Source organism: Vulpes lagopus, chromosome 11 (genome assembly GCF_018345385.1).
Source record: "Vulpes lagopus strain Blue_001 chromosome 11, ASM1834538v1, whole genome shotgun sequence".
NCBI lineage: Eukaryota > Metazoa > Chordata > Mammalia > Carnivora > Canidae > Vulpes > Vulpes lagopus.
The window spans coordinates 65,959,822-65,978,433 of NC_054834.1; the positions used below are offsets into that span (position 1 = coordinate 65,959,822).

Consider the following 18,612-nt stretch of genomic DNA (forward strand, 5'->3'; position numbering starts at 1 on the left):
AGTAAGAGAGGCCAGATGGAGGAGGAGGCTGAATGGCAGGCAGAATTCAAATTTCATTATTTCTATTGACATCAAAACCTACTGTGCTCCTGATATTATTCCAATGAAAGACAATGCTGAAATGAAAAATGCTCTTTGCCCCCATGGAGTGTGCTTTTTTAGGGTGGGAAAGACAGGTAATCCTACAGCTAAAATTGGGTGTAATGAGTTTATTGAGAGAGGAAGCATCGCATTCGAGCAGGGCTGGGGATGGGCACAAAAAGGGGATGCCAACTCTGCGTGGAGTGAAGAAGGAACAGTGTCAGAGAAGTTTTCCCAGGGAAGGGGCCCACTTAAGCTGAATTTGAGAACTGGGAGGGATGGGGGAGGATTTTCCCCAGAGAGAGTAGGAAATGGGAAGGCAGGGAGGCAGTAATTAGCCATGAGGGATTCATGAGCAGAGGAAATGTCCTGCTTAAAGCCAGGATTTCCCAGAATCTGTTTTTAGGATTGGGGAGGTTTTCCATGGTGAATTAAAACAAAACAAAACAAAACAAAACAAAAACAAACAAAAACCCAGCCATGCGTGAGTAGTAGAAACCTGCCTTGAACATGCTGGTAAAGTGTTTTGTTTCAGGTTGTGCTTTGGGGCTTTCTTATCTTGTGTTTCACCACAAACAACTGTCTAGGGACTTACTGTCATCCATTCCCATCTGATGGAACAACAGATGCAGGGTGGACAGAAGTATTCCATACATATTTTGTGATGCTGCTAATCTGATGATGAGGTGAATGGGGCAGCATTGCTCTGGTTTCATGCCTCAGACAGGCTGTGCTATGAAGCCTTGTTTATAGATGTTTTGGTCTTATCTGTGACACTACCTTTGACATAAGACATCACAAGGCAATTCATTCAAAAGCTGCTGGTGATAGCAAATTAAGGTCTCGCATTCACACTGGAAGCAGGGCAGACCAAGACCATGAGCATCACCCTAAATAAATGCCAGTTTCTCTGATCTGCAAAACAATATGTGGCTTACGTATTTTCTGGAACAAAAAGTATAGCGTAGTAGGAAGGGCATTGTACTTAGGTGGTATAGCTTGGGTTCCTCCTTTCACGTCTCTTAAGTTTCATCATCATGAAGTCAAGAGAAGGTACTAGGTGGTCTTTCAGATCCCTTCTAGTATTAAAACCTGGAATCTTGTGATGTGCTGTTCTGCTAAAGCAGCAGAAACTGGTGACTGCTTTTTTTTTTTTTTTTTTCCCGGTCACTGCTTTCAACTCTGGCCTCCCTGTGGGAAATTTCCATCTAGTAGGAATCATTTTTCTGGTGCAGGCCGGTACATGACTCTGATTCTGATCAAGCCATCTATGGATCCAAAAGCTCTGCTGAGTCTACAAAATAATCCATAATCCATGGGGACGGTGCATGCAGGCTTCCCACACAGTTACTGCCTCCAGTGGTTTGCAAATGACAGTCTCAAGGGTTCTGCAGAGCTTGCAGGGAATTGGAGTTTAAATTCCTCCTAAAGCATTGGAAACAGACTGAATATAGCATCGAGTTCTTGTTCCCTGGCATCTCCTATACATACTTCAATGCCCAAATATGAATAAATGCTGTAAGAGTGCTAAATGAAAGCATGGCTTCCATCCTTTGTGAATAGCATCCATTTTCAAAAATACAATTTAGGGTAGCTTTGGAAGTGTCAGACAGCTGTGTAAATACCAAAAAAACCCCACCCCACCTTCTGTCTTCTCTGTGGGGCATGAGGCACCATCCACACTCTAAATCAATATCCTGCCATGGAAAACCATAGGTACAGGATGCCAGGAAAATTCTCTAGGCAGCCAGATTTGCAGGGCAACTGCCAGAGTGCTGAAATAGTCTATTTGAAAGTGCTTTGCAAACTGTAAAGTGTTCTACAAATAGAAGTTGTTATATAATCTCCTGGCAGTATGTTATATACTGATAAGATCTGATAAAGTTGGTGAAGGAGCTCTTTGGCATTCTCAAGAGTTCTCACCAGTCAGGTAGCCATCGTGGAAAGAGCAGGGACCAGAGATTCAGAGACCAGGGGTTTGAATTCTGGTGGTGCCTCACACTCACTCTCTTCCAAAGACTGTAAAAATCCCAAGTAGCAGAAATAAAAATGATTCTGTGTTAGAACCAAGCCAGTTGCCTATGGGTGGATGAATCACATGCTAGCGGGACCGGAGGAGCTACATCTATATTCCCGTGCATTCCCGTCTTCCCACTCCAGTCTCCACTGCCCTGCTTTGGCTCCCGTCCCTACTATGACATCAAAACTCCAGGAGCATGTGACAAAAAACTGGTCCAAGGAACTGCAGCTAAGTTACTGTCTCTAGAGGAAGGCAGTGGGCCGCCTGGGTGGCTGTGGTTCTTACTGGTGAAGCCAAGAGCCTGGAGGAGGGTATCTTGGTACAAATCCACTCACACCCTCCCCAACACTTCAGATTTTCAGCGTGCATCCTCTCAGACACACTTACTGTACATTCCTCTTCGTGCTTGGCTTTCCCTGTGTCATCAGGCCCCGGAGTCTGAGAGTTTTGTCATAATTACAGGCTGCCTAGAAGACCAAGCCACATTTGTGTTGGCAGCATGGAGGCCGCTGATCCATTCTGCAAAGAGGCACATTAGCAAAACTGGATGAAGAACAACTCAGAAAGGCAGCCTGCTTTTTTAAGTTCATGTCATATTTTACTAGATTTCCAAGGCTAACAGCTGTGGCCTCCTCTAGCCTGCTGTGGTGGCTTGAGTCGTGGTCCCTGAAAAGATACATCCATATCCTAATTCCCAGAACCTGGGAGTGTTATCTAGAAAAAGGATCTCTGTAGATGTAGTTAAGGGTCTTACGAAGAGGAGATCATCCTGGATTGTCCCAGTAGTTCTTACCTCCACTGGTAAGCATCTTTATAAGAGTGAGGCAGAGGTAATATAACATCACATGCCAACTATACTTTGATTAAAGACAGCAGCGACAACAAACCATAGCATCATGTGTTGAGTTGTGAAATCACCTGGTGCTATTGTACACCTGAAACTCATGTGACATCGTGTGTCAGCTATACTTAAGAAATAAAAAATCAAAAAATAAAAACAGGGAGGCAGAGGGGGAATGAGGAACAGAGAGAGAGCTACAAAGAGAAGACAGTGTGAGGATAGAGGCAGAGGCTGGGGTGATAAAACTCTATGCCCTCTATGCCAAAGATTGCCTGATTATCAGCAGCCACCAGAAACTAGAAGGGCAAGGAAAGATTATCTCCCAGCACCTGGGGAGGGAGCATGGCCCTGCCCTTACTTTGATTTGGGATTTCTGGCCTCCAGAACTATATATATATATATAAAAGAAATTTCTGTTGTTTTGAGCCACCTTATTAGCCCTTGAACACTAAGACACCCAGTCTCTGCTGTGGGTGCTCAGTATCACCCAGTGGGAGAATCGTTCCCTGATGTTGGGGCCAGACATCTCCCACATTCCCATGTCCTTGCTGTGTCTTAGAGCAAATCTTTTTTTTTAAAGATTTTATTTATTGGGATCCCTGGGTGGCGCAGTGGTTTGGTGCCTGCCTTTGGCCCAGGGCGTGATCCTGGGGACCCGGGATTGAATCCCATGTCGGGCTCCCAGTGCCTGGAGCCTGCTTCTCCCTCTGCCTATGTCTCTGCCTCTCTCTCTCACTGTGTGCCTATCATAAATCAAAAATAATTAAAAAAAAGATTTTATTTATTTATTCAGACACACAGAGAGAGGGGGAGAGAGAGAGAGAGAGGCAGAGACATAGGCAGAAACAGAAGGCTCCATGCAGGGAGCCTGATGTGGGACTCGATCTCGGGACTCCAGGATCACACCCTGGGCCGAAGGCAGGCGCTAAACCACTGGGCCACCCAGGCATCCCCGTCTTAGAGCAAATCTTAGCACCTCTCTGATTCTGTTCTCTCTTTGCAAACTGGGAAGAATTAGGACTACTGGATAGGGCTGTTGCAAGCCTTGGGTGCCAAAGGGCTGAACACAATGCCTGCTATGCCTTGGACACTCCACACCTAGTCCTCTCAGGTCCCCCTTTGCCACCTTAGCCTGCCTCACCTCACAGAGCCCCCAGTCTGAGGTTGAGTTACATGGTGCCGATACCTTCCTTTAGCTCTTGGGTGATGTCCAAAATAATGCCTAGCCCTGCCTTCTTGACACCCCCCCTTGGACATCTCAGCATTTCAACCTACTGTATCCAAAAGAGAAGTCTTGATTTTCCACTCTCCTCCTGCCTCTTTCACATTTCTACTGTCTCAGTAAATGGCACTTTTGAGTCGAGACTCAAGGTAAACACCGGCGAATCGTTTTTGTTTTATGTTTAAACTTTTCACCTTGACAGAATTTCAGACTTGCACAGAATTGCGAAAAGGTTACAAAGAATTTCCATATGCTCTTCCCTAATTTCCTGGATGTGACATCAGATAAAAATACAATGATCAAGATGAGAAAATTTGGGGGCGCCTGGCTAGCTCAGTTGGTAGAACATGCTACTCTTGATCTCAGGGTCATGAGTTCAAGCCCCACGGTGCACATAGAGTTTACTTTAAAAAAAAAAAAAAAAGATGAGAAATTTAGTACTAATGACACTAATGTCTAATCTACAAATCTTATTCAAATTTGGCCAAGTGCCCCAGTCATGTCCTACTCTGGTCCAGAATCCAATCCAAGATCACAGGTTGGGATTCATTTTGAAATGTACCTCTTCCTTCCCATCTACATTTAACCCATCAGCAAGTTCTCTTGATTCCTTCCCATGGCCACTTCTTCAATCCTTGTACTGGGCAGTACTTCAATCCTTGTACTTGTACAACCACCACCCTACAACAAGCCCCTATCCCTGGTACCTGAATGACTGAAACCATCTACTAAATGGTCTCCTTCTTTTTGTCTCCCTCAGAGAGCCACAGGGTTTTTGTGTAAAGGGCTTGATAACAAACATTTAAGGCTTTTCTGGGCATGCAGTCCCACCGCAACCAGTCAACTCTGTCAATGCAACGCAGAAGCAGCCGTAGACAATATGTAAACGAGTGAGCATCACTGTGTGCCAGTAAAACTTTATGGATACATGGATACTGAAATTTGTCCTTAAAACCTTCACATATCACAAAAATATTCTTTGGATTCCTTTCAACTGTTTAAAAATGTGAAAACCATTCTTCGCTTGTGGGCGATCCAGCCTACTGTTTGCTGGTGCCCTGTTCTAATCTACTCCTCGCACCACATCCAGAAAGACATTCTGTCACTCTTCTGCTTAAATTCTGCACTCAGAATAAAACAAAGCCTGCAGTGTTCGGGTGCTGCCCGCCTCTTACCTCACCCTCGACCTCTCACTCTCTCATTCACCACGCCCTACCCACTCTACCTTCTTTCTCAGAAGGTCAAGTTTCCATTTCAGGGCCTTTGCACACATTAGTCCTTTAGTATAGAATGCCCTCTCCTGACATCCAACCTTTCCTGGGTTCCCTCTTTACCTAGCTAACTTCTGTTTGTCTTTGGGGGTCTTTGGGCCATTTTGGGGTAGAGAAGCTGAAACCTCCTGAATGAAATCTTCTCTGATGCTCCCCTCGTTGAAATTATGCTCTCTCTCTTCTCTCCTAGCACTCTATCTTAAATATTTTTCCTTTAGGACACTTACCATGATTTGTAAATATGTATGCAGACCTTTATTTGGTTTTAGTCAAAAGTCCTACGAAGTCAAAGAGTGTGTCTGCTTTGCCTTGTGGACTAAGCACCTAGCCTCATGTCTGGCAGAGAGGGTGTTCCTTGAAATAAATGGATCCTCCACCAAAACTCCTCTTTGGCCAATAAGGAGGGCCCCAGCAGACTTCAGGGAAGGGCCTGAATGAACCAGGGCAGCCTTCCTGAGCAGAACCCTCTGCCAACTGAGCGGATACCTAGGCTGTGCACTGGCGGCTCGTGGCACCTTCCAAAGAATCCGCCCCGGGCAAATTCCTGACCCTGGAAAAGCTTTCTCTACAGGCCCCACGGAAGCCTGCTATGCATTTGTACTCTAATGCTATCCATCTGCTGTTCGTCCTGCCCAGATCTGCTTCCCCCACCGAGGTTAACCCCTCTCAAAACTCAGACCAGTTTCTCTACCTGGGGTTGCCTGAGATCTTAAAAAAAATAGCCGTTGAGCAGAATACTTTACTCAGCTGCCCGTCAGGAATGCTGGGGCAATGTCCAGAGGCCATGAAGAGGAACACAGCAGCCTTCCAAACAGACAAAGCCTGCTTGCTCTCTGGGCTGCCTGCTAGAGTTTTTTGGATAAATTGATAGCCTCTCCCATGCACATGTCCCACTGCCTCTAAGATAAAGTCTGAACTACAATGCCCACCTTGCAAATCTTTATTAGAACTGTCCAATACAAAAAAAAAAAAAAACAACAAACAACTGTCCAATACAGGTGCCACGAGCCACATGTCCTGTCAAATTTTTAATTAATTACAATTAAATTGACTTAAAAATTCAGTTCCTAAATTACAAGTGTGAAATGAAATAGCTTCAGGTGGCTAGTGTGGTGCAGCTATAGATCATTTCCATCATTGCAAAAATTCTATTTGACAGCTCTGTTTCAGACAATAAGACCCACTCGTGATTTCCTAAAAACTCCTTGATTATACAATTTACACATAACTATGCGTTCATTGATAATTTTCTAACACGACAAAAATCTCTTTTACCAATTCCAGCCCTCTACATAGAGATAGCCACCAAAATGAGTTTTGTATATATCCTCTGAATATTTTGTATGTTCTGCCTTTTGTTTTTTTCATTCAACAGTGTCTTAGAGCTCTTCATATAAGAACACAGGTTGGGGGGGCCTGGGTGGCACAGTCGGATAAGTGTCCCACTCTTGGTTTCGGGTCAGATCATTATCAAAGGATCATGAGATCAAGCCCTGCATTGGGCTCCACATTCCACAGAATCTGCTTGAGTTTCTTTCTCCCTCTGCCTTTCCCCCCTGCACTCTCTCTCTCTCAAATAAAGAGATCTTTAAAAAAAAAAAAAAAATCTTTATCTACCTTGTACTTTAGTTGCTGCAGAGTTAGCCATAGCTAATTCTATGAATGAACTCTAGGTTATTCAATCATTTATTTTTTCCTCTCCTGCACATTGGTGTTTATTGTTATTTCCAAATCTCTGGTGTATATATAGGATTGATTCTTTATTTATTTATTTTTTAAAGATTTTATTTATTTATTCATGAGAGAGAGAGAGAGAGGCAGAGACACAGAGAAGCAGGCTCCATGCAGGGAGCCCGATGTGGGACTCGATCCCGGGTCTCCAGGATCACGTCCTGGGCCGAAGGCAGGCACTAAACTGCTGAGCCACCCAGGGATCCCTATTTATTTATTTTTAAAGATTTTATGTATTTATTTGAGAGAGAGCAAGTACACAAGCAGGGGGAGAGGCAGGGGGAGAAGCAGACTCCCCGCTGAGTGGGGAGCCTGTTGTAGTTGTTGTCTGTAGTTGTTGTCGGGCTTGATCTCAGGGCCCTGAGATCATGACCTGAGCCGAAGGCAGATGCTTACTTAACTGACCGAGCCACCCAGGAATCCTTATACAGGAATTTTTAAATGGCCAACATGGCCAGTGGGCCACTCTGAGTGGCAGGGCCCGGGCCCCACCACCCTGTCCCTGGATGGAATCCCTGGGCTGGGACCTCTAGGCACTGTATGGCCTATGCACCTTGGTGACCTGCCAGCCAGCAGTCTCCTGGTGGACATTGGTTTGCAGCTTTCTCTTACGGCAAACAATACTACATGCAAACATCCTTGTACCTTTTTCTGCACTTCTACACATGTTTGTCTAGGGTCAATTCCAAAAAGTGAAATGGCTGGATCACCAAGTCCTAGGCTAACACCTCAGAGGCTTGGCACACCCTGGTGCTCCTGCCTCCAATGCCTCCTCACATGACTAATTCCAGCTCATTTAGATCAACCGAGTATCATCACCTGGTGAAAGGTGGTCCCCTTCTGGCTCTGTTTTCCCAAAGTACTTCTTATCCACACTGTATCATTATCCTACACTTAAGACTGTGGCCTTATTTATCTTGTACCTAGCATAGTACCTAGCATAGGGTTTAGCATAGAACAAAAATTCAAATGATTTCTCAACTGGATGACTGAATGAATAAATAAACAAATAAAGGTACAGTGGTTAGGACATTCCAGAAACTCAAGGTGAGTGAGTCTGTGTGTCGTGAGCTTGGGCTTTGGACCAATCTGCTACCTACTGCCCTGAGCCAGGCTGCCTCTCTAGGTTGCTGTCTATCCAGCCCTCTGACCTCGGGTATCTCATCTTGAACTCTGTTCAAGTTCGGTTATTGCGCTGATAGAGCCAAGGTCGAGCTTCGTTGGAGTATGCAGGGGCTCTCTGGCCACAGAGCATAGAAATCTGAGCCCCTGGACAGCACCAGCAGGGGGTTGGCTTTCCAAAGGCAGCTCTGTCTCCTTTCACCTTTGAAGCAGCTCAGCATGCTCTCTGGGTTTTGGTTTATTTTTTCCCCCTACAATACCTTAGGGGCAATTAAAATCAGCTGCAATATTTCTGCTTTCTCCAGATTGGAATCTAAGGGAAGCCAGATGCTTTCCACTCCATATCCCCTTCTCCTTGTGATCTGAGGAAGAGCCCTGTTTTTTGAATCTCTCTCTGGCCTGGCTTTCCCAGATGCCAGTCTGGCTTGTAGCCTTTATTTTTAATGGGGTTTTAATAGGCGGTTCCTGCAATTAATTTCATTCTTGTGTTTTCACACTTTCTGTCTGGTGCCTAAAGGCCCCCAGGCACTAGGTGGGATGTTAACTGATTTAAAATAATACAGAACAGTATAGCTGTCATTATATATTACCCCAGCTCCTCTCATTTACAGCTTTTACAGTCATTAATTAGCTGGGGCACGTGGTCCATTTGGAAGGTCAGCCGGGTCGGCTGTCATGTTTCATTGAGTTAGAAATATGGAGAAAAGTGATTTTTTCATGCCCCGACAGAGACTGGGTGTTGAAACTGGTTTCAGAAGTCATATCCTGCCGGGTGCACACCCTGCGAGCGCCAAGGCCAGGATCCACTACTCAGGATTTGCCAAACGCGCGGCGTCCTGGATGCACACGACTTCACACACGCACACGCACCCACGAGGACGGGAGAGCAACTCCGTCCTTAGCAGCGAATTCTACCCCCTGAAATTACCCTCGTCCATTCTCTTCAGGGCCCTTTTGCATTTCATGAGCGGATTTCTCGGCATAAACAACGCAGCGCCCAGCGATGTGTCTCGGAGTCAGAAACATACGTTCGCTATTCTTAAAGCTGCAGCGTAGAAGTCCGCGCGCACGCACTCGGGCTCCTCGGGGAGCGGTGGTGGGCGGGGAGCGAGGACGGAGACTACGTGCTGGGGAGGGAACAGCCTGGCCTCCCACTTCCCCGAGCGCCAGCGCCGGCCCCCTGGGGGCGCGCTCCTCGGAGCACACTGGGGCTCCCCGTTCCCCAGCGAATTGGCGCGCTCGGGGCTCGCAGCGCCCGGGCGGCGTCGGACCTGCCAACCCGCGCCCCCTCGCCCCCGCCCGGAGGAGGGCTCGGCCGCCGGGTCCCCTGGCCCAGGAGGGATCGGGAGGGACGGAGAAGCCAAGCAGGTGGCGATTAGGTCAGCCTGGGAACATTCTTGGGCCGCTCCAGTGGATATAAATAACTGACAGGCAGGCTGCGAAAAATCCCGGGGTGGGGGCACAGGGGGTGGGGCAGAAGGGACTTCTTAAGGGTGGGGTGGCAGCGTGGCGACCTGGAAAAATCTACCAAAGCTGGTGACTGACACAGTGGGTGGAGGGGCGAAGAGATTTAAGAAAGAAAGGTTCGTGGTACAAAATCTGGGAATAAGAGCACGGAGGGGAGGAGCTCGTGCCCTTTGCGCCACCCCCACCGCGTCTCCCACCCGGTGCTCCGAATGCGCCTCCAGATCGGCGCGCAGGGCTGTGCTTGGAAAGGGCATGGGCTTTGGAATCCGGGTCGTGCCCGACTACAGATCCTTTGCAAGCGGCTGAAGGTCTCTGAGCCTCAGTTTCGGCATCTGTACAATGGGAATCCTAATGCTTAAAAGGAGGTGGTTTGTGAGCCTCGCCGGAGCTAATTTATAAGAAAGCTACGCTCAGCAAAAAAAAAAAAAAAAAAAAAAATGCAACGCAGCGTAGCCCCCAGGCCTCCGTCCACGGGTGCGCGGGGAGGCCCGGTCCCTTCCCGCTTCCACGGGTCGCCCAGGCTCTGCAAAGGCCGGGAGGGGCAAAGCCGAAATCTGACTCCCTTCACCCGCGCGGCGCCACCTGGGGGGCCGGCCCTGGCGCTTCTCCTGCTGGAGCCGATACCCCATGGCCGGCGCTCCGGGAGCCGCGGGTCGCCGCGATGCCCGCAGCCCCGGCGCCCCAGCCTCTGGCGGGTGGGGTTGGGGCGCAGCGGCGAGGAGAGGGCGGGGCCGGGGGCCGGGCTTCCCGGGGGAGGGCCAGGCGCGCTCCGGGAGGCGGCGGCCCCGGCCCGGGAGCGGCAGGACTCCGGCCGGAGCGTGGCCGGACCCCTACCCGCCGAGACGCCCGGGAAGGACGCGGTGAGTGCTGCCTGGGCGGGAGCCGCGGGGAGGCGGCGGCGGGAGCCGCGAGGCGAGCCCGCCCTCCTCCCGCGCCTGAAGTTTGCAAAGGGACCGACTCCCGCCCGGGAGCCCCCGGCTACCCCACTCCGCGCTAGGACGGGAAGAGTGCCGCCCAGTCGACGCCGCGCTCCCCGCAGCTTCCCAGGCCGGCCGAGGACGGGGGGCGTCGGGGCTGGAGGGCCGTGCCGCCTCCTGGGGCTCCTCAAAGGCCCCCAGACGCCCTGGGGCCCCCAAAGGGGCCCCGCTGCCCGGACCCCTCACTCTCTGCAGAGACTCCTAGTTCCCGGGCGGCTGCCCCCAGTCACCTTCTGGAGCTCGCGGCCGGGCTGGCCCAGACGGTGCGCCCCCTCCCCTGGGCGGCGATCGGCCGGCTCCACCCCCGCCGAGACCAAGTTCAACAAGTTTGGCCAAGAAAGTCCTAGAGCCTCCATGGCCAGGCCTGGCCCGGCCGCTCCGCGTGGGCTCCACCGGCTCCGAGTTGTGCAGCTCCGGGCTGGCGAGGGGGCCCGGTGGGTGGGCGCCGTCCGTACGGCTGAGGCCAGAGACGGGCAGCCCCCGGGCTCCGAGGTCCGGCGTGGAGGCTCCGGGTTTGGAGTGCGTCATCAGGGAGCAGGCACCTCAGGCGGCCGGTCGGGTTTCCAAAAGTGCCCCTTTGTTATGCCCCTCCCTGGCCCTGCCTCCTCCCCTTTCCCTGCGCCACCCCTTCCCCCACCCTCGGCGGCTCCGGCTGCTGGTTCCAGCCGGGTTCCAGCCGCTCCAGCCTAGGCACCCCTCTCCGGGCCAGGGGGCCGCCCACATCTGTGCCTCCACACCTCGGGGCCGGGAGGCCGGGAGGGGCTGCTGGCAGAAGCCCTTTGGGCGCAGCCTGTGACTCAGGAGGACGGGCAGGGCAGCCTGGCAGTGCTCCCTCCCAGGGGCATGCTCCCGGCTTCTGGGAAGGTGGGGGCTGGTCCCCGCTGCCCGTGGCCGCCCGGGGTACCTACCTACCTTAGGCAGGAGAGGGGGTTCTTCCTACCTTGGCCGGGGCTGGCTGTGAGGAGCCCCTGCCAAGCCCCAGCAGACTTCTGCAGGCCCAGTAGGTGCTGGCCGCCTGGGCTGGGAAGCACTCATTTGCCTTCTGAGCTCTCGCCTGTGGCAAAGCGGGTTCTGGGGACCCCAACAGGGGCCATGGCATGCAGGGCCCACCCCCATAGCTGTGGGGCCTGGCTGTGCCTGGAACTCGGGCTTGTGTTTGCTCTGGGAGGCCGGAGGGAGCAGTGCCAGCCCTGCACACACAGCTCGCTCTGTTCTGGGGCCAGAGAGAGGGAACGGGTGGGGGGCAGCTCTCCCGGGAGGGAGCCGGAGGCTGGAGCAGGCAGGGGGCCCAGGCCCCTGGCTGCCTGACTGGGACAGCTCCGAAGGCCCTGTGATTTACAGCTGCAGCTCTGTTTCTCTCCATCTGGTTGGCAAGTCCTTTCTGGGTAAATGGGGCAGACACAAGAGGAAGCAAGGTGAAGTGCTGAGGGCCAAGGTGGGCCAGCTGCTCTGGTCCCAGGCCCCTCTGCTGCAGGCCTCAGCTCTCCCTCCTGTTAGTTTAGGGCTGGATCCCACTGGGGCCAAGCTTTCTCCCAGCTGGTACAGCCAGCAGGTTTCCCGGCCCTGAGGTGCATGTCATTTGTTTCTGTATTCAAATATTAACTCCAGTGCCCGAAGAAACCCAAATGGACCCCTCTGCCAATGACTGGGGACAGATCCTCTTTGATGGGATACATAACATGTAACCTGACTGAGGGTTCACAGGGGCTGTGTGAATGGGGATGGGGGAGTGGGGTCAGAGAGACTATAGAGACGATGCCTCAGTTTGAGTTTTGAAGGATGGATGGTGGTTTGTCAGTTTGGAGGGGAGCAGTGTGATCGAGTGCTGCTTTGGAGGCAGCGGGCACAAACTCTGTCCTCATGGGCCTGGCGGTGTCCCTTGGGCTTACTCAGGGGAGGAAGCGGTTTCCTTCTAGGGGCTTGAATCAGTGCTAGGGACAGCTAAGCTGCTGCCAAGAAGCAGGAGGGGAGTGGCTGCGTGCCACTGTGTCCTCTAGCTTCTGGGGTGGTGGCTCTGGGGTTGGAATCTCCTTGCCCTCGTCTACAATTCTGGAGCATGCGCTTACAATTGGCTGGTTGCCTGTCTGACTCCCCGGTGCTGCCCCAGACTCTGTGCTTTTTGAGGGTGGGGCTCAGTTACTCATGACCCATGGAGGCGTGTGGGCCTCAGTGCTTGCTGTGGGACAGGATGGATGTCCCTGATGACTGTCGGGCCCCTCACATTTCTTGCTCATTGCCTGCTTTGAGTCTTAAACCAGCCCTGGCACAGAAAACCTGGAGGCAGAGTTTCCACTTACCAGGGAGCCGAGGCTTCCTTAGGAGAGGACAGTAAAATGCACTTGTTCAAGCTTCTTGGCCAAGATCGGACTTGGGCCTCCTGCTCCCAGTCTTCTCTTGCCTGCAAAGGGAGTCACTGGAGTGTGGCCGGGCACCCTCTGCCTCGGCCTGGTCTGGTAAAGGGTTGCCATGTTGTTCAAGGAAAGGCATCAGGGCCCGGCGTGGGCAGGTACCCTCCCATCTCATCTGTGGGGGGGGGGGCAGTGGGGCCCTCTGCCCACCAGCCACCCCCGCCCGCCACCTAATCCCTAGCTGGATCGTGTGACCCGCCTGGCATTCTCCTGGCTGGAATCTGGCGCTTCTGACAGCAGTTGCTATATCGGGGGAGCCGGGCACCGCCCTGGACGCTCTAGGTTCCTGAGCTCACCCCCCCGCTTTGCTTTTGTCAGCTTCGAGGCAGAATCACGGTGGCAGCTTTGAGAGTAGGACATCCAGGTCTCTGCAGTGATCTCTAGGTCCCAGGTAGGTGAGGCTGGGGCTGGGGCAGGTGGGCAGACTCAGGGCACAAGGAGAAGCTTTGAAGTGGCCCTCCTTTCCCCTATCCCAGCCCGTCCTGGGAACCTGCCAGACACCCCTCTCTGTGAAGTCCTAGCTCTGACCGTTCCTTGGATGGTGGAGATAGCAGTGGGGATGAAGTCCAGGGAAAGGAGAGGATCTTCTCCCCCCAAAACAGTATGTCCGACTTCCCTGCTTACCCTTCTGCCCTCCACAGCCCCAATCCGCCACCATTCCGTGCTGCGGGGACACCATGGCTCCAGAGGAAGACGCTGGAGGGGAGGCCCTAGAGGGCAGTTTCTGGGAGGTGAGCAGCTGGGTCCTAGGTTTGGGGGGGTGGCACTGAAATGCCCACTCCCTTCTGGGCCCAGCCACCTGTTGAGGGAGTTGCCTCACTGTCAGACCCAGCCTGGGAGGGGGCTTCTCCCCAGCGACCCCACCTCCCTCCTGTCTACCCCAGGCTGGCAACTATAGGCGGACTGTGCAGCGGGTGGAGGACGGGCATCGGCTATGTGGGGACCTGGTCAGCTGCTTCCAGGAACGGGCCCGCATCGAGAAGGCCTATGCCCAGCAGCTGGCTGATTGGGCCCGCAAGTGGAGAGGCACCGTGGAAAAGGGTGAGCCAGCGCCCGGGCCTAGCCAGGAGCAGAGGGCCACTACGGGTGAGATCAGGCAAGGCAGCTCCTTTTTTGCACCTCTTATGGAAAGTTCCATGATTCCATGTATGCCTTCCCCTTGAAGAGTGAAGAGCTTCCCTGGTTCTTCTTGAAAGTTGTGCTGTTTAGAGTTTCCAAAGTATGGTCATGAGTTATTTGGATATTTGTAGCAGCCGTATGTTGGAGATAGTCCTGTTCCACCCATTTTATAGAGGAGAATCCAGAAGTTCAGAGAAGCTAACTGACTTTCTTGAAGTTACACGGCTAGGAAGAGCTGAAGCTTGAATCCAGCCTTCTGACTCAGGAGCTTGGGATCTTTCCATCCTAACAAGCTGCCTTCCTTGAGGATGGATGTTTGTTCTTCCCTCTGAGGCGATAAAGAGTGTGGTGGTTGATGCCACAGATTTGGATTGAATCTCAGCTCCACTTGTAGCTCTTTTGCTTTGGGCACTTCACTTTTCTGGGTCACTGCTTTGTGCCTGTTATTGATTGTGACATTGGTTTCATGGTGGGGGATGAGGATTCGGTGAGATCTCGTATATCTATAAGTAGCAGCAGACCTCTTTGTGGTTCGTCTTCATAGCCACCCCCTCCATGCCCGGCACCCAGAGCAGCACCTAGTGAGAGGGGGTGGGTGGGCTCGTTTCTGGTGGCATCCCGGGCCGGCCCAAGCCCATGCCTCCCCACAGGCCCCCAGTACGGCACCCTGGAGAAGGCCTGGCACGCCTTCTTCACGGCGGCTGAGAGGCTGAGCGCGCTGCACCTAGAGGTACGGGAGAAGCTGCAGGGGCAGGACAGCGAGCGGGTGCGCTCGTGGCAGCGGGGCGCCTTCCACCGGCCCGTGCTGGGCGGCTTCCGTGAGAGCCGGGCTGCCGAGGACGGCTTCCGAAAGGCCCAGAAGCCCTGGCTGAAGAGGCTGAAGGAGGTGAGTTTGGGAGGGACCAGGCATGGGCCCCTTCCTGAACTGGCCCTGGGGCTGGAGTGGGTTTGAGGGGCCCGGGGCTCAGCGTGCGGGGTCCACATTTGTCCCCACGTGTGCCAGGTTGAGGCTTCCAAGAAGAGCTACCACGCGGCACGGAAGGAGGAGAAGACGGCCCAGACCCGGGAGAGCCATGCAAAGGCCGACAGCGCCGTGTCGCAGGAGCAGCTGCGCAAGCTGCAGGAGCGGGTGGAGCGCTGCTCCAGGGAGGCGGAGAAGGTGCGGAGCGAGCCGGCAGGCGGGTAGGCGGGCGTGCCTTCCCCGGCCCCAGGGCCCAGGCGGCCCAGTCCTCATGGGCCACCCACTCTCCAGATCATCATTTAAAAGAGGAGCCTGTACCCAGGGAAAGCGGTTCAGTTTCAGGCATTGGGAGGATCTTAGCTGATCTTAGCGGCTGAGGACACCTTCCAGCTCCCTTCCTTCCGCTGTGTCCCCCCTGGGGCAAGCTGTCGCGTTGCTGGCTCTGCTGGAGCGAGCGCCCTCTTCTCCAGCTCTGCTCATCTGCTGCTCAGTTTCTTTTTTAAGACTTTATTTATTTATTTGAGAGAGAGCAAGAGAGCACAAGCAGGGGGAGTGGCAGGCAGAGGGAGGGGGAGAAGCAGGCTCCCCGCGGAGCAGGGAAGCTGGTTGAGGCTCCATCCAGGACCCTGAGATCATGACCTGAGTTCGAGGCAGCTGCTTAACCAACTGAGCCACCCCGGTGCCGCTCTGCTGCTCAGTTTCTACCTCCTCCATGAAGCCTTTTTTGATTTCTCTCTACCCCCCCCCCCGGGGGGGGTCGATCTTACCTCAATCTCTACCTTCACTCACCAGACTCTTTTTTTTTTTTTAAGATTATATTTATTTATTCATGATAGACGTAGAAAGAGAGAGAGAGAGAGAGAGAGAGAGGCAGAGACACAGGCAGAGGGAGAAGCAGGCTCCATGCCGGGACCCCGACGTGGGTCTCGATCCCTGGACTCCAGGATCGCGCCCTGGGCCAAAGGCAGGTGCTAAACCACTGAGCCACCCAGGGATCCCCACTCACCAGACTCTTAAAGCTGCTGTCCCTAAGCATCGCCTGCCCTGTTTGGATGCTGGGGTATTGGAGGGCAGGAGCTGGGTCTGCAGCCTTGTTGCCGCTAGTGTCTGGCCCGGGGTCTCACTCAGTGAATACTTGTGGAGTCCCGAGTGGAAGACGGTCTTGTGCTCACCAGGCCCCTCCACTCCCACCCAGATGAAAAGCCACTATGAGCAGACGCTGGCAGAGCTGCATCGCTACACCCCGCGCTACATGGAGGACATGGAGCAGGCCTTTGAGACCTGCCAAGCCGCGGAGCGCCAGCGGCTGCTGTTCTTTAAGGAAATGCTGCTTACCCTGCACCAGCACCTCGACCTCTCCAGCAGTGAGAGGTATGGCCTGCGAGGTGGGCGTGGAGGTCTGGGCTAATGCTGGGTCTGCTCCATCTCTCCCAGGCTTGGGCCAGGTGGAATGAATTTGGTGAGGGGAGGTCCTGGGGGGCGGCCCAGGGCTCCCCAGGCTGAGGCTGTGCCTGGGGCCACAGGTTCCATGAACTCCACCGAGACTTGCATCAGGGCATCGAGGCAGCCAGTGATGAAGAGGATCTGCACTGGTGGCGCAGCACCCACGGGCCAGGCATGGCCATGAACTGGCCGCAGTTCGAGGTCCGTGTTCCAGGCTGGCTGGGGGGCTGGGAGGTGTGGTGGGCTCAGCCTGGACCTCAGGAGGGAGGCTAGGGCTTGCGATGAAGTAGGTGAAGGTCTGAATGGCTCTGGCTGCCACCACAGCCTGTAGCCCAGCCTGACCCTAAGCACTGTCCCCACAGGAGTGGTCCTTGGATACACAGAGGACAATTAGCAGGAAGGAGAAGGGTGGCCGGAGCTCTGATGAGGTTACTCTGACCAGCATCGTGCCCACAAGAGATGGCGCTGCACCCCCACCCCAGTCCCCGGGGTCCCCAGGGTGAGAGCCAGAAACCTGGCTGTGGGAAGGAAATAGCTCGTCCTCTGCCCTGCCCACTTTCCCTCTGTCTCCCTCCCTTCATTCCCCTCACACCTGAAGTGGGTTGAAAATTGGTGCCAGGAACCTTAGGAACCTACTTAGTGCTTGTAATGATGCCAGTGTTTGCGGTGGTTCCCGCACTTGCGCTCACCTACTGCTCATGTCAGCCCTGTGTGGCGGGAAACGTGCCCAGCTCACGGGCATGTGTGGCAGAGGTCAGACTGGGATCTTTCAGCACTTTCCCACCCGCCTCTCCCAAGCTGCTTCTGGAGGGCGAGCCCTTGACCCTGGGTCCCAGGCTCTCCTCCTCGAGGTGGTCCTCGTGCCCTGAGCAGGCCGCTTTCTGTCTCCCCTGTCTAGCGGTGGGCAGGATGAGGAGTGGTCAGATGAGGAGAATCCTCGGAAGGCTGCCATGGGGGTGCGGGTACGGGCGCTCTACGACTACGCCGGCCAGGAAGCTGACGAGCTGAGCTTCCGAGCAGGTACCTACCCTGGGGTACCCACCGGGGGAGCCCTCTCCTGTTCCTTCCCAGGCTTCAGCCACTCTCTCCCCTCCTTTACATCCGGAGCAAGGGTGTGCAAAAGGGAAGCCTGCTGCCTACTTCCTAAGGGCCAGATGTTGGATTCTTAAGGATGCTCTGGGTTCAGCCCCGGAGTGTCTGCTCTGAGCCCTCACCTCCCTCTCAAAGTCACCGGTGGTGGGGGCCTGCTTAATGCATTCAGGGTGGGGGGGGTGACTTGCTGACTTTGACCTCTCTTTGCCTGAGGCATGTCTCTTCTCCTCGCTGGTTTTCCTACAACCCGCCCCCCCCCCCTTGGTCCTTGACCCAATTGCAGTTTCGGGGCTGGGCCAGGGCAACTGGCAGTGACTAATCCCTCTTCCCCCAGGGGAGGAGCTGCTGAAGATGAGCGAGGAGGATGAGCAGGGCTGGTGCCAGGGCCAGTTGCAGAGTGGCCGCATTGGTCTGTACCCTGCCAATTACGTGGAGTGTGTGGGGGCCTGACCTCCCCTGACAGCCCCCCTGCAGTGTTTCTCCACCCTGCATCAGAGCCCAGCTTCTTTTGCACAGCTGGACCCAAGGGCCCTGGACCATGGTGCCCCTGCTGCCCCTCTGACCACTGAGGAGGGAGGAAGTCCTGGGACCCAGGGAGGGGAGCCGCCTGCATCTACTGAGTCTAGGCTGAGGGGAAGATGAGGAGGTCAGAAGGTGACAGAAGGGCTCAGGGGAACATGGGCCTCTCCAGGAATGGGTGGGTCTCCCCAGAAGCTGTGGACCCAGTTCCTGGTCTCAGTGGGGTGGTCTTGGGGTGAGTGTAGTCCTGGGCTAGCAGCACTCTATTGTGGCTTGTTCTAGTGTGTATTAAACTTGGAGGAAAAAAAAAAAGCCCTGTGAGGCCTGTGTGCATCTTT

At 53.8% G+C, this 18,612-nt stretch overlaps 2 protein-coding genes across 7 annotated transcripts in view; one reads left to right on the forward strand and one right to left on the reverse strand.

Annotated features, from left to right (window-relative positions):
* Positions 1 to 12,168, reverse strand: part of DDB2 (damage specific DNA binding protein 2) — a 38,349-nt gene extending 26,181 nt beyond the window's left edge. For 2 of the 5 annotated variants that reach the window (XR_005982809.1, XM_041723435.1), the window contains exon 1: positions 10,963 to 12,168. Coding sequence is in view for 4 of the 5 variants with exons in the window: in XM_041723435.1 (XP_041579369.1) it covers positions 10,963 to 11,260 (298 nt within the window). In the remaining variant the exon portion in view is untranslated. Of the gene's footprint in view, positions 1 to 2,488; positions 2,621 to 9,216; positions 10,177 to 10,962 lie in introns of those variants that run through there. The other 3 variants (XM_041723439.1, XM_041723438.1, XM_041723437.1) reach the window with 3 other exon arrangements.
* PACSIN3 (protein kinase C and casein kinase substrate in neurons 3) lies at positions 10,400 to 18,525 on the forward strand. Of its 2 annotated transcripts, XM_041723433.1 has the most exons (11): positions 10,477 to 10,615; positions 13,459 to 13,531; positions 13,782 to 13,871; positions 14,025 to 14,181; positions 14,910 to 15,145; positions 15,263 to 15,418; positions 16,416 to 16,591; positions 16,744 to 16,864; positions 17,026 to 17,162; positions 17,562 to 17,683; positions 18,090 to 18,525. In XM_041723433.1, exons 3-11 carry the CDS (start codon positions 13,818 to 13,820, stop codon positions 18,203 to 18,205), a joined length of 1,275 nt encoding a protein of 424 aa, XP_041579367.1. In that variant the 5' UTR covers positions 10,477 to 10,615; positions 13,459 to 13,531; positions 13,782 to 13,817; the 3' UTR covers positions 18,206 to 18,525. The 2 variants fall into 2 exon arrangements, with proteins under 2 accessions (XP_041579366.1, XP_041579367.1); XM_041723432.1 differs by lacking the exon at positions 13,459 to 13,531 and having other exon boundaries at positions 10,400 to 10,615.
* The last annotated feature ends 87 nt before the right edge of the window (positions 18,526 to 18,612 follow it).